The 15,170-nt window shown below is 45.7% G+C and overlaps 1 protein-coding gene across 1 annotated transcript in view; it reads right to left on the minus strand.

Annotated features, from left to right (window-relative positions):
* Positions 1-15,170, minus strand: part of med14 (mediator complex subunit 14) — a gene marked incomplete in the record, with an annotated part of 96,176 nt that overhangs the window by 13,366 nt on the left and 67,640 nt on the right. The window contains 8 exon segments of the mRNA XM_037686690.1: positions 278-392; positions 547-726; positions 817-1,055; positions 1,285-1,461; positions 3,634-3,883; positions 4,023-4,292; positions 5,644-5,888; positions 6,160-6,306. Of these exon segments, the coding sequence (XP_037542618.1) occupies positions 278-392; positions 547-726; positions 817-1,055; positions 1,285-1,461; positions 3,634-3,883; positions 4,023-4,292; positions 5,644-5,888; positions 6,160-6,306 (1,623 nt within the window).

Genomic DNA, 15,170 nt, shown 5'->3' on the forward strand with positions numbered 1-15,170 from the left:
AGACGAAACGTTTCTACATTTTTTGTTGTTTTGCTTTGTTTTGTTTTTTTGAATGTCCAGAGGACCAGATTTAACTTTTTTGGATTTTTCTACCTGGATTATTGAGCATGCATCAGGAAATGTTTTGAATCTTAATTTAAACATTTCTCATTTATTATCAGCTAAATTAATTACTTCTACACATCTTTTATAGTGAGAGGGGGAACTGCATTTTAAAGAAGTGTTAAACCAGTAATGATTTTCATAAGTAGGTAAAACATTCATGTAAGGAAAGTACTACGTACTAGTTCAAGCTTCATGATGCGTACACAGTCCCTCAGAACATTGGTGGGAGCCCCCAGCAGCTTTGTGAAGGCACTCAGAGTGTTGAATTTAAACGGAGGACCAGCAACCTAAAAATATCACATAAGACAAATTATTGATAAAAACAGGAAGAATTAAACACACACAAACAAGAAACCCTAAAAAACAACAAAACAATTTTTTTCTTCTTTTCTTCTTATTTGTTGAGTTATACGAATGTCCAAAATGATTAAGTTCACTTACTCTGGTCTCAAAGAACCTCTCCAGCACCTGAAGCTCCTCCTGGGACCATGGGCCTGCATTTTCTGGGGTGACTTTTAGCTGCAACGTCTGATAGTTCTTAGGATTCAGAGCCACCCGACACTTGAGTATGTCCGTTTTAAACATGATCACCCCCGGCTCATTCGAGTTTACAATGGATAACTGAAGCAGGAGGGATACAGAAAATTAATGCAGAGTAGTTAATTTAAGCAATAACGTGAAACGGACTGAATTAATCTGCGTGACACTTACATTGGTCTCCTGCTGGATGATCCTTTGCAGGTGTCGTCTCATGATAACTGAACCCAGAAAGCGCTCTAGTGGCGAGCAGAGGTAGCTTCCTGCCAGGCCTGACACTAGACACGGAGTGGGTGAGGGGAGCAGAAGCACGTGTAAGGCACTGTGGGTGAGGATGGTGGGGATGGAGGCAGCCCAGGGGCGCTGAGGTAGCTTTCGGGGAGGAGGCATACTGGTGGGCATGACTTGTGAACCTAAAGAAAAAAAAAAGCACACATACAGTAAATATGAAAAGAGGACTCCTGAAAATAATGAAACTAGTTTAGAGAATGGATAAAAATAAAAAAAAAATTAAAACTTTGGGAAAAGTTGTTCATGGTAAGGAATAAAAATGTTCACTTTAAATGTCAAACTGGGTAACAGTGATGGTCAACACTTTCAGTAATGGTGTCATAAAGTAATTATTAGAGAAGCATGACTTACTGGTCCCAGCTCTTGGAGAATGAGGATCAGGAATAGGGGAGTGCAGCGAAGGATTACCAGGGGACATGCCGGGGATTCTTGCTCCAGGAGAAGGTCCTGAAACTTGTGGTGAGCCTGGCCACTGGCCCCTGTGACTGGGAGACACCATGGTATATGGAGAGCTGGGGTCCAGAGGACCTAAATGGAAGGAGGGCCACTCATCAGCCTCTTAGCAACATGTAACACTCATAAACACACCAATGATTTACAAGTTCTTTTTAAACACTTGCTAACCCCTGTAGCCTAATCAAGTTCAGTTCAGCCTGTCAGGCCTTTGCCCAGCAGACAGGATTTACCACCAGACCAGCATTATTGACCCACGCACCCCCTTCCTGCTGCTTACTGTGGGGACTGGCAAAACTGGTCTGGCCCATGGCTACGCCCAGAGAAGATGGAGACTGGGTGTGGCCGAAAGGACAGGGCACCCTCTAAGCTCCACTAGGGGAGCCAGAGGCATGGATGTACCCTGAGCAGACTCTAGGTCAGGGCTCTGAAACATTTATGATCAAAAGAGACATTTTAACACCTTCTGTAACTAAATTAAACATGTCCAGAGCCACAACAACCTGCTACAACTGTGATAATCAACTGGTGGCCCATGGGCCACTTTACGTTCGTTGGAGGATACTATGGTGTCCAGTAGGGGTGACATTATAAAGCTAAAAATATCTAATGATTCTTAACATTTATTTATATTTTTTACAATTTAAGACAAATGAAAAGACCAGAGTCTTGTAAAGAGGGGGGAGATTTTTTTAAATAAAAAAAATAAATAAAAAAAAGCCTGAACTATGCAGACCTACGTGATTTTTTTAATTGTGGAAAAAATAATTACGCATAGAAATTAAGCAAAAAGTTAAAGTGAGCGTTTGCAAAAGAAATGACAGGGAAACAGCTAAAACTAGTACTTTTTTATTGTTTGTATAACAACCACTAAATTCAGTTTTATGTCAGTTTTGGTCAAAGCTTGAAAGGGCTGCTGCAGAGGGACCAAAGAGACGCATTTGGCTCCAGAGCAGCAGGTTGCAGACCCCTGTGCTAGGTATACCAAGAGCTCCAAGCACACACACTAGGGATTTAACAGACTACTCAAGCAATCTACACATCGATTCCTAGGACATCTATTGAGTTTTTACATCACATCGAGTATTCATGGTGACGTCATTACGTCGCTGTTACGTCATTGCATCACGTGATCCGCACCGGGTGCGGGTTACAAAATGGATTCCTCCAAGCAGACGGATGGAGCGGAGCAGGCCCAGTCTTGGCAAACAGGTAGAAATGCATCAATAGTATGGAAATATTTCTCTAAAGATTAATCTTCCGGTTCAATTACCGTAAGGAAACAGAAAATGAATCAACTTCCTGTTTGGAGCTGCGAACCGGCGTTACACCATATTCTGTGACCACCGTATATTGTGACCGTAGGGGGCAGTGTTGTATGCACTGTTGCAGGTCACAGAATATGGTGTAACACCGGGTTCAATCGACCGAACCAGAACCAGCTTCCTTCTGACCTTGTTTCACAAACAAAAAGCAAAAAACATTAATCTCTAAACCTATAAAAAACCTATAAACATATTAATCTCTAAAACTAAACCTAATGCGCACCACAACTGGCGATGGTGTGAGGTGGACGTCTGCCCCACTGTTTTTAGTTTAGTTTTTGACGTGCCACACGTTTCTTTTACTTTTGCAGCTTAATAATAAAAACTAATAGTTTAGTTTTTCCTGTGACTTATTTGCAGTATGATAAATGGTAGGAGCATAATATATGCTCCCAATGTTTTGTTGGTCTTTTTTTGTAAACAATGACCTTTTTTACGGTTTTATTTATTTATTTATGTTTGTATCTTTAGATCCTATGATGTCATCAAGTACTCGAGTTCTACTTGAGTTTTATTATGTTAATGTCGAGTTTAAAAACTATGTAGTTGTTCAACCCCTAACACACAGACATAAAAACAAGCTGAAGCTGGACAGAAGGGCTGCAGCATCTGGCTGGCTGGTGGAGATGAAGAAAAATGGAAGGAGCATGGCTGTATGCATGCTTTGTTCTCTCTCCTCTGTGAGGTATGCATGAGTTGTATGAGAAACAAAAATGGTCTCATGGTTTTGTGAAAAACTGGCACCCATGGCTGCACAAGTTTGATCTCTGACAATACAGTTTGCTCCAGGAACAAATACATGAGGTGCATACTCTATGATAACTATGTAAGATTGTTGTAGGTTTGTTGTTTTGGATGAACACAAAGCAGAGACGTTAATCCTCTTCTATTTAAATCAACATCAAATCTCATACGTCTTTACCTGGTGACTGGGTGTGCAGCATAGAAGGTGATGGGGTTACATTAGTGTGATAATTTGGTGGGGGTGAAGTGAGGGGAGGATAAACACCCCCTGGACCACCTCTCATGGTCTGCGGCTGCTGTGTAGCTTGCAACTGGTTCATCAGACTGTCCATCACATCTACACCCACTGGAGAGGGAGGGTTGTCATCTTCATTGACTGAACGCCGGCGAGCATCTTGATTGCCGTCTACAAACATATTCAGGAATGTCTGGGGGGGGGGGGGGGGGGGGAATAAGAGAAGTTGAACAGAAACTTTAGAGGGAGAAACAACAGTTTGAGGTAAAGTTGGCTGTAAAGAAATACAAAGACATCTGAGACAACGTGCCGTACTTCTGAACCCAGTTTACCTTGAGTCCTGGAGCCGGATAAAATCCTTCTACAATCTTAGTGTTGTCGAACAGACTGTAGGCTCCATCTCTAATGGCAACTACTCCACGGTTGCGGCAATAAATGTCAATGCAGTACATGTTCCGGAAGGCCAGTCGGATGTGAGTGGGTGACTGTGGTAGGATGGAGAAACACTGGTAGGCTGTGTTGGTGCGCTGGGTGAGGCCTAGCATGGGCACTGTTGGTAGCTTGTTGATTGCATTAAGAGGAGCTTGTGTGTCATACAGCACCTGCACAAAATAAAATGACACAATATACTTCACTGTCCCCTTGAGAAAAGTAGACTTGGTGCTCACTAATTAACCAACTAACTAACTAACCATTAAAGCAATCACACAGTACACATTTTATCCATAAGACACTATTACAGCACGATTGGTAGTGGATTCTTGCTGAACCCTTAAAAAGCATTACCATATTTTCCGGCATACTTGTTGTTCCGCCCTATAAGTCGCACCAGTCCATATTTGTCTAATAGAGTGGAAAATCCATAAATATGTCACTTCGCTGTAAATGTCGCATCTATTATGCATCACCGCTGACGTGTCACGTTTGTTACGTGTCACCGGTGAAAACCCGGAAATGTGGGCCGGTGTTGTGCCAAAAATTGATGAGCTGCCAAATGGCAGCCGCGGGAGCGTGCACGGGAGGACTTTAACAAGAATTTAACAAGATTAACGAAAACAATTATTTGTTTGCTCGAAATTATATTAAATGTGTGTATCAATTGAACGTTTGCTTAATAAATGCACTTTGATGGTCAAATCAGCTGAATTTCGCTGGGGCGGTGCAGCTGGTTTGACAGTTCCAAGCAACGAGCAGAACAAAGGTGAGGGTAACATGGCAAGCCGATTGTGTCATTAATAGCTGGTGAAGATTCTCAGTCGTCCAGGACATGGTAAATTCAAAAAAGTTCAAGAAAAAAAAAAAGTGTAATAAATAAAAGTCCACTTGTTTTTGTCTTGAATTTTTTTGAATTTGTCATTGTAGACATGTTTACATATTACATGATACAACGGCATGCCTTACTGCTACTACTACTCTGTTGTCATCAAGTGGCTGAAAGTGGTAATGCTCAATTTTTTTTCAGTCAGAATGAATGAAAACTGTCCAATCTCAGCCAAAAAATGGTTTCTAAATATGGGAAAAATCCATAAATATATAGCTTCGGCCTATAAGTTGCAGGGCATGTAAACTATGCAAATAACCACAATTTATACAGCGAAAAATATGGTACTCGACCTAGATTTATCATGTACGAACCACGAAGCCAACATTCAACTTGTCTGCTGGCCTCCTTAGATGGAGAACTTTACTAATTGGCTTTTAAATGCCCCCCGGGCGCTTTCAATAGCTGCCCACTGCACCACCTGGTGGTGGATGGGTTAAATGCAGAGACTAATTTCGCCATTGTATGGAAACATACAGTGCTGACATTGTGATGACATTATTATTATTATTATGTATGTGAATGTTCCTGTAAAGTGCCCTGAGACAACTTTGTTGTGATTTGGCGCTATAAAAATAAATTGAATTGAATTGAATGTGCATTTCTCAGGGTGTCTAACTGACATAGTGTACCTGCAGCAGCTGCAACACATTGGGATTCTTGTTGAACATCTCTTGTAGCTGGTGGAGGATGATGTTATGGCAGTTTGAACAGCCTGAATTGGGCCCCACAGTTCCAAGGGCTAAATGAAAACGCTGGCTGCTGGAGTTCCACTGGATGGTGACAGAACCGCCTTTGGTGGTGCCGTAGCACAGCACCAGCTTACGGTAATTATACAGACGCACTTCAGCGAACGCACTCAGATTAGACGGTATATCTGAAGGGAATAGATCAACATTTGATTATTACAAGATAGTAAAAACACTTATTTGCACAAATTTAATTTAAACGGTTCCTTTAGTAAAATTGGGCAATTGGTGTACACTGCATACCTAAAGGGAATGTGACTTACAGTTTTCATTTTAATTTGAAGTTATACAGCATTTTGTAAACAAAGATAAAACAAGATAACTTTTTTTTTTTTTTAAGTTCCTGAAACAAAAAGTAATCTAGTGAATTCTTGTTATTTTTAGGTGAGAAGCATTTACCTGGGAGTGCACGTGAGAAGTTGAGAACACACTGGTAGAGATGACTAATGGCTTTCCAGTCATTCAGGAACATCTCGACAACCTTCCTCCCACCAACAGGCTCCGACAAAGGGTTTTCATATGTCAGATATACGTGCCTTGTGGAGGCTAAAAGAGCAGATGAACTCATTTAGAAGCTGCTTCATCACACAGACAAAGGCATATTGTATGTTTAATGGTATACTGGACTGAAAAACTAAGCCAACTCATAACATGTGGCACACATTTACAGATTTACTCACATACATTTCAGACTGCAGATGTTTTTATATACCTAACAAATACCTAATATACAGTGTCTTGCAAAATTATTTGGCCCCCTTGAATTTTTCAACCTTTTGCCACATTTCAGGCTTCAAACATAAAGATATAAAATTTTAATTTTTTTTGAAGGCTGCCACCTTACCGTGGTGGAGGGGTTTGAGTGTCCCAATGATCCTAGGAGCTATGCTGTCAAGGGCTTTACGCCCCTAGTAGGGTCACCCAAGGCAGACAGGTCCTAGGTGAGGGACCAGACAAAGTGCAACCCAAAGACACCTATGATGAGTAAAATAAATGGACTTGGGTGATCCCTCACCCGGATGTGGGTCACCGGGGCCCCACTCTGGAGCCAGGCCTGGAGATGGGGAACGTGGGCGAGCGCCTGTTGGCCGGGCTTTTACCCATGGAGCTCGGCCGGGCACAGCCTGAAGAGGAGACGTGGGTCCCCCTTCCCATGGGCTCACCAACTGTGGGAGGGGCCAAAGGGGTCGGGTGCAATGTGGGATGGGTGGTGGCCGAGGTCGGGGACACTGGCGGTCTGATTCTTGGCTACAGAAGCTGGCTATTGGGACGTGGAATGTCACCTCACTGGTGGGGAAGGAGCCTGAGCTGGTGTGTGAGGTTGAGAGGTTCTGGCTAGAAATAGTCGGACTCACCTCTACGCATGGCTCTGGCTCTGGAACCAGTTTCCTTGAGAGGGGCTGGACACTCTTCCACTCTGGAGTTGCCCCTGGTGAGAGGCGCCGAGCAGGAGTGGGCATACTTATTGCCCCCATCTTGGTGCCTGTGTGTTGGGGTTCACCCCGGTGAATGAGAGGGTGGCCTCCCTCTGCATACGTGTGGGGGACGGGTTCTGACTGTCGTTTGTGCTTATGCACCAAACGGCAGTTCAGATTATCCACCCTTTTTGGAGTCCTTGGAGGGGGTACTGGAAAGTGCACCTCCTGGGGACTCCCTTGTTCTGCTGGGGGACTTCAATGCTCACGTGGGCAATGACAGTGAGACCTAGAGGGGTGTGGTTGGGAGGAATGGCCCCCCTGATCTGAACCCGTGTGATGTTCTGTTGTTGGACTTCTGTGCTCGTCATGGATTGTCAATAACGAACACCATGTTCAAGCATAAGGGTGTCCATATGTGCTCTTGGCACGAAGACACCCTAGGCCGCAGTTCGATGATCGACAATGTCATCGTCTCATCTGATCTGCGGTCACATGTCTTGGACACTCGGGTGAAGAGAGGGGCGGAGCTGTCCACTGATCACTACCAGGTGGTGAGTTGGCTCCGATGGTGGGGGAGGATGCCGGTCAGACCTGGCAAACGTGTTGTGAGGGTTTGCTGGGAACGTCTGGCAGAGTCTCTTGTGAGTTCGAGTGGGCCATGTTCCATGCCTCTATTGTCGAGGCGGCTTACCGGAGCTGCAGCCGCAAGGTTGTCGGTGCCTGTCGTGGTGGCAACCCTCGAACCCGGTGGTGGACATCGTCGTGAGGGTTGCTGTCAGGCTGAAGAAGGAGTCCTATCGGGCCTTTTTGGCCTGTGGGACCCCAGAAGCAGCTGATGGGTACCGGCAGTCTAAGCGACATGCAGCTCAGGTGGTCGCTGAGGCAAAAACTTGGGCATGGGAGGAGTTTGGAGAGGCCATGGAGAATGACTTCCATACAGCTTTGAGGTGATTCTGGTCCACCATCCAGCGTCTCGGGGGGGGAGGTACGCCACCAACCCTGTTTATAGTGGGAGTGGTGCGCAGATGACTTCAACTCAGGATGTTGTAGGTCGGTGGGCGGAATACTTTGAAGACCTCCTCAATCTCACCGGCACGTCTTCCACTGAGGAAGAGGAGCCTGGGGACTCTGGGTCGGGCCCTCCAATCTCTGGTGCTGAGGTCACTGAGGTGGTTAAAAAGCTCCTCGGTGGCAGGGCCCCAAGGGTGGATGAGATTCGCACCGAGTTCCTTAAGGCTCTGGATGTTGTAGGGTTGTGTTGGCTTACGCGACTCTGCAATATTGCGTGGACATCGGGGGAAGTTCCCCTGAATTGGCAGACTGGGGTGGTGGTCCCCCTATTCAAAAAAGGAGAACGTAGAGTGTGTTCCAACTACAGTGGGGATCACGCTCTTAAGCCTCCCTGGTAAGGTCTATTCGGGGGTTCTGGAGAGGAGGGTCTATCGGATAGTCGAACCTTGGATTCAGAAGGAGCAGTGCAGTTTTCGTCCTGGTTGTGGAACACTGGACCAGCTCTACACTCTCAGCAGGGTCCTGGAGGGTGCGTGGGAGTTTGCCCAACCGGTCTACATGTGCTTTGTGGACTTGGAGAAGGCATTCGACCGCGTCCCTTGGGGAACCCTGTGGGGGGTACTCTGGGAGTATGGGCTCCCAGTACAGGCTGTTAGATCCCTGTATGACCAGTGTCAGAGCCTGGTCTGCATTGCCAGCAGTTAGTCGGGCTTGTTCCCGGTGAGAGTTGGACTCCGCCAAGGTTGCCCTTTGTCACCGATTCTGTTCATAACTTTGATGGACAGAATTTCTAGGCGCAGCCAAGGTGTTGAAGGGATCTGTTTTGGTGGCCTTAGGATTGTGTCTCTGCTTTTTGCAGATGATATGGTCCTATTTGCTTCATCAGATCGTGATCTACAGCTTTCGCTGGAACGGTTCGCAGCTGAGTGTGATGCGGCCGGGATGAGGATCAGTTCCTCCAAATCCGAGGCCATGGTCTTGAGCCGGAAAAGGATAGAGTGCCCTCTCTGGGTCAGGGAGGAGGTCCTGGCCCAAGTGGAGGAGTTCAAGTATCTCGGGGTCTTGTTCACGAATGAGGGATAAATGGAGCGTGAGATTGATAGGCGGATAGGTGCAGCGACTGCAGTGAAGCGGGTGCTGTACTGGTCTGTCGTGGTGAAGACAGAGCTGAGTCAAAAGGCAAAGCTCTCAATTTACCGATCAATCTACGTTCCCACCCTCATCTATGTTCATGAGCTTTGGGTTGTGACCGAAAGAACGAGATCTCAGATACAAGCGGCCAAAATGAGTTTTCTTCGCAAGGTGTCTGGGCTCTCCCTTAGAGATAGGGTGAGAAGCTCGATCATCAGAGAAAGACTCAGAGTAGAGCAGCTGCTTCTCCACGTCGAGAGGAGCCAGTTGAGGTGGCTTGGGCATCTGGTTAGGATGCCTCCTGGACGCCTCCCTTACGAGGTGTTCTGGACACATCCCACCGGGAGGAGGCCCAGAGGAAGACCCAGGACACGCTGGAGAGACTATTGCCCCTTTTCCTATAGTACCTGTAGTACCGGTACAGCACGGCTCTACTCTACTCGGTACGGTACAGGTTGTGTTTCCATTATGCTTTCAGTACCGGTTCCAGTGGGCGGGGTTCAAATTGACGTCACCACCACTCACCAGCTGGTGGCGCTGAGACGCTGAAACTGTTTTCAGTACAGGTTGAGAATTTGTTATTTGAAGTTGTGTGTATGTATGTATGCATGTATGTGTGTATGTATATGTGTGTATATATATATATATATATATATATATATATATTTATATGTATATACACGCATATACACACACATATGTGTGTGTATATATATATATATATATACACACACACACACATATATATAAAATATATATACACACATATGAATGTATATACAGATATATGTATTTATTTATATACATATATATTAATGTATTATTATATATTTATAGATATAAATATATATATATATGTATTTATATATATATATATGTATTTATATATATATATATATATTTATAGATATAAATATATATATATGTATATAAATTAAATCTCTGATGAACCAGATTCTACAAAAACATCTAGATTTAAATTTTTATAGGTTTTCATCATCATTTGATGTATTTGCACTCATTGTGTCTACTTGTAATATTCATTTTAGATGTGTGGTTTTCTGTCTTGTTCACATATATACATTTTATTTTTAGCTTTGCTTTAAAGTTCTTGTTTTGTGATTTGTACATTTGTGGGTTAAAATAAAGTTGAAGTGAAGGTCGTCTTTTTTTTTTAAACATGTTTCTTTAAACATGTTTGAGGGAAATATTCCTGAGATCCAATAGTTTTGTGTCTTTCTATGATTTTCAGCTGAGTTAACAGTCATTAAAGTGAAAACAGGATTTCATGATGAAGCTGGCACCGTTTATTTTATTTATTTTTTAATCTTCAACGCTCTGCTGGTCTCACATGATCCTCTCCCCCGGAGACACGACGGGCAGGCTCATCTTCCCAGCTCCGAGCTCAGCTGGTGACTCACAGAGGTCGTTGCGAGACCCCAGCCACGCGTAATCATGAAGGCCCGACACGCGAGGATAGAGACGGGTCTGCGACGAACGGTGGAAGCGATTTTAAAAAACATTTTACGTGTAAAAAAATAATAGTGATTTTTAAATCGCTTCAGCAATTTTTTAAAATATTTTTTGTATAAAAACAAAATATATATTTTTAAATCGCTTCCACCGTCCGTCCCAGACTGTCCAGTCCGCCTGGCTGCCGGGCGGGATCGGGATTCAGCCTTCACGATTACGCGCGGCCGGGGTCTGGCAACGACCGTCTGCGAGTCCCCATCTCCAGCTTCGCAATGACCAGCAGAGCTCTGAGCACACAAGGCTGGTATCCGGAACCCGAGCCTCCGAGTCGGCACATCGAAGGATCTTCCGCGGTGACCAGCGGAACTCGGAGCTGGGGAGATGACGCTCTGCCCTGCCTGGCGCTCCGAGGCTCCGGGGGGAGGACCGGGGTACACCAGCAGAGCTCCATCCAGCTTGCTCTGAAATATGTTGTCGGCCACCAAGCACAAAAAACGCCAGAACGTCAGCATTAGACCAAGATGTTGGCAGTATTGTTTTTAAAATCTTTAAAATAAGTCCAGCCGCTGCTCCAGACCGAGAAATTGCAAATGGCGGATCATTGTTTTGAAAAGCTTCTGAAAGATCCAGTGACTCTGCCCCCGACCAATCAGTGACCGACAGTGTTCTGACATCACGTTTTAGTACCTCTTCGTTCGGGTTAGAACCACAGAGCCAAGGGTACTGAAAATAGTAACAGGTGCTAAGTACCGGTACTAACGGAAAAGCCTCAGAACCGGGCCAAGTAGGGTCCAGTCGGCCCGTACCGGTACTAATGGAAAAGGGGCATATGTTTCTCGGCTGGCCTGGGAACACCTCGGGATTCCCCCGGAGGAGCTGGACCAAGTGGCTGGGGAGAGGGAAGTCTGGGCCTCCCTACTTAGGCTGCTACCCCCGCGACCCGACCCCGGATAAGCGGAAGAAGATGGATGGATGGTGAAGAATCAACAAGTGGGACACAATCGTGAAGTGGAATGAAATTTATTGGATGTGCCAAACTTTAACAAATAAAAAACTGAAAAGTGGGGCGTGCAATATTATTCGGCCCCCTTACTTTCAGTGCAGCAAACTCACTCCAGAAGTTCATTGAGGATCTATGAATGATCCAATGTTGTCCCAAATGACTGATGATGATAAATATAATCCACCTGTGTGTAATCAAGTCTCCATATAAATGCACCTGTTCTGTGATAGTCTCAGGGTTCTGTTCAAAGCGCAGAAAGCATCATGAAGACCAAGGAACACACCAGGCAGGTCAGAAATACTGTTGTGGAGAAGTTTAAAACTGGATTTGGATACAAAAAGATTTCCCAAGCTTTAAACATCCCAAGGAGCACTGTTCAAGCAATCATATTGAAATGGAAGGAGTATCAGACCACTGCAAATCTACCAAGACCTGGCCATCCCTCTAAACTTTCATCTTGAAGAAGACTGATCAGAGATGCAGCCAAAAGGCCCATGATCACTCTGGATAAACTGCAGAGATCTACAGCTGAGATGGGAGAGTCTGTCCATAGGACAACAATCAGTCGTACACTGCACAAATCTGGCCTTTATGGAAGAGTGGCAAGAAGAAAGCCATTTCTCAAAGATATGCATAAAAAGTGTTGTTTAAAGTTTGCCACAAGCCACCTGGGAGACACACCAAACATGTGGAAGAAGGTGCTCTTGTCACATGAAACCAAAATCTAACTGTTTGGCCACAATGCAAAACGATATGTTTGGCGTAAAAGCAACACAGCTCATCACCCTGAACACACCAACCCCACAGTCGAACATGGTGGTGGCAGTATCATGGTTTGGGCCTGCTTTTCGTCAGCAGGGACAGGGAAGATGGTCAGAATTGATGGGAAGATGGATGGGGCCAAATACAGGACCATTCTGGAAGAAAACCTGTTTGAGTCTGCAAGAGACTTGAGACTGGGACGGAGATTTATCTTCCAACAAGACAATGATCCAAAACATAAAGCCAAATCTACAATGGAATGGTTCACAAATAAACGTATCCAGGTGTTGGAATGGCCAAGTCAAAGTCCAGACCTGAATCCAATCAAGAATCTGTGGAAAGAGCTGAAGACTGCTGTTCACAGCTCTCCATCCAACCTCACTGAGCTCGAGCTGTTTTGCAAGGAAGAATGGGCAAGAATTTTAGTCTCTCCATGTGCAAAACTGATAAGAGACATACCCCAAGCGACTTGCAGCTGTAATTGCAGCAAAAGGCAGCGCAACAAAGTATTAACGCAAGGGGGCAAATAATACAGCATGCCTCACTTTTCAGTTTTTTATTTGTTAAATCCCACCCCACCCCCCGGCATTGTGACACTTAGAATTATTGTCTGAGTGTCAAAGTGATGCCCAACAGATTTACTTTCACAAGCAGAGCATTATGGCTGGCCTTAATGCTCCACTTTATATATAGATTAAATTTTATTAGAATTTGCTTTGGGTTTGTTCCAGAAGTAATGGACAAGGGGACGGAAAACAGAGAAGATAAAGCAGAAAAGTGAGAAAAGAGTTAAAATGTAAAGAAGGAAATGGGAATAGAGGAGAGAGGGATAAATAGAACACAAATCAATCAATGAAGTCTGCCTCTAGACCTGCGGAAAAAACAAAAAACAAAACAAAACCGAAAAACCACAACAACAAACAACTTATAAAATGATACTTATACCATCATTAGAAAGGATTTTATACAGTACATGGTACTACAATATATATTTGATGGCCACCACAACCCAACTGAGTGTGTATCTGATAAACACCTGAATCTAAACACCTGTGTGAGCATGCTTATCACTATAAGGTTTCTCCATAAAAATGTTCAATAGTGGATGTGGGGACCCATAAACCCGTCCCCACAGGACACGAAGTAACACAGGGAAGACCAGAACCACAGACACACAGCAGTCCCCAAGCCCGGAACTCCTGTAGTCCCCCAACAGTGACACACGCACCTCCCAGAGAGAGAAGCAAAGGGAAGCCCCGGGCGATCCCCAGCAACCACAATGCAGAAACCCCCAGGAGGCCGTAGCGACGAGTCAACAGGCCCTGCCGGCAACCGGCCCTCCAGAGTGGATCCGGCCATTGACACCAAGTCCCGAGGTCATACCACCCCCCAACAGAGGCCCGACAGAGCCAGGGCACCCAGGCGCCCGCAGGCAGCCACCAGGGTGGGCCCGCACACACCCCACCACCCAGCCCCAGCTGCTGAGAGCCGCCAATGCACCGGCGGCAGGGTGGACACCATCGGAGGGGAGCACGACACACCAAATGGGGGGCCAAAACTGATCCAAGAGAGGAGGGACACCCAAAATCCAACCTGAGACACAGGCACACAGAGAAAGCCCGACAGAGCCTCTGTCAGGCCGTCCATGCGCCCCACCTGCCCAACAGTGAACGCAAGACGGCCCCAGGCCGGGGGCCAGAGCAACAGGGAGCAGCAGCTGAGGAAGGCCAGCCCAGCGCACCAATGCATCCCTAAAGCCCCACACTACAGGCCCGGAGAAGCCCCGGCATGCCACCCATGCACACACACCCCCCCCCCAACACACACACACACAGCACCCTGCACCGTGAATGTCACATCAGGCCGACCAGCCAGCAATCCGTTGAAGTGAAGCCATGCCCCTGACCGCCGCCACGCACTACCAACGAACCCGGCAGCCACCCCATCCAAAGGGCTGGAACCAGGAACCCCGGTCAAAGGATCAAAACAATCTAGGGAGAACCGGAGCACCAGCCCCACCCCCAATCGCCCTCAAAGGCCCAATACCCACCCACAGCCCAGACTCCAACCAGGCAGCCTACCCCCCCCCCCCCGCCCCCAACCCCATATGTCAGACGGAGAATGAGGGTTTAAGGAAAACTGGAAGACCCAACTCCTCCCTCCCCCCACTCAAATAAGATGTTGATGCATGTTGTTATATAGTGCGTTTAAAATGGGGGGATGAGGCGGCGACTGGCACAGACCCACCCCCTCCCCAGAGAGCAGGCAGTGCCCGTTCACCACCCCAACCCTTGCCCAGAACCTTAAATGTCTACATGCTACATATGAGAGTGGGCACAGGTCCCGGAGGTGAGAATGATTACACATCCCACCCCTTATATGCCACTGTGTGCCCACTCCAGACGCTATATACAGGTCCTTCTCAAAAAATTAGCATATTGTGATAAAGGTCATTATTTTCCATAATGCAATGATAAAAATGAAACTTTCATATATTTCAGATTCATTGCACACCAACTGAAATATTTCAGGTCTTTAATTGTTTTAATACTGATGATTATGGCATACAGCTCATGAAAACCCAAAATGCCTGTCCCAAAAAATTAGCATAT

The sequence above is a fragment of the Nematolebias whitei genome, chromosome 13, assembly GCF_014905685.2.
Source record: "Nematolebias whitei isolate Nwh7 chromosome 13, NemWhi1, whole genome shotgun sequence".
NCBI classification, from domain to species: Eukaryota; Metazoa; Chordata; class Actinopteri; order Cyprinodontiformes; family Rivulidae; genus Nematolebias; species Nematolebias whitei.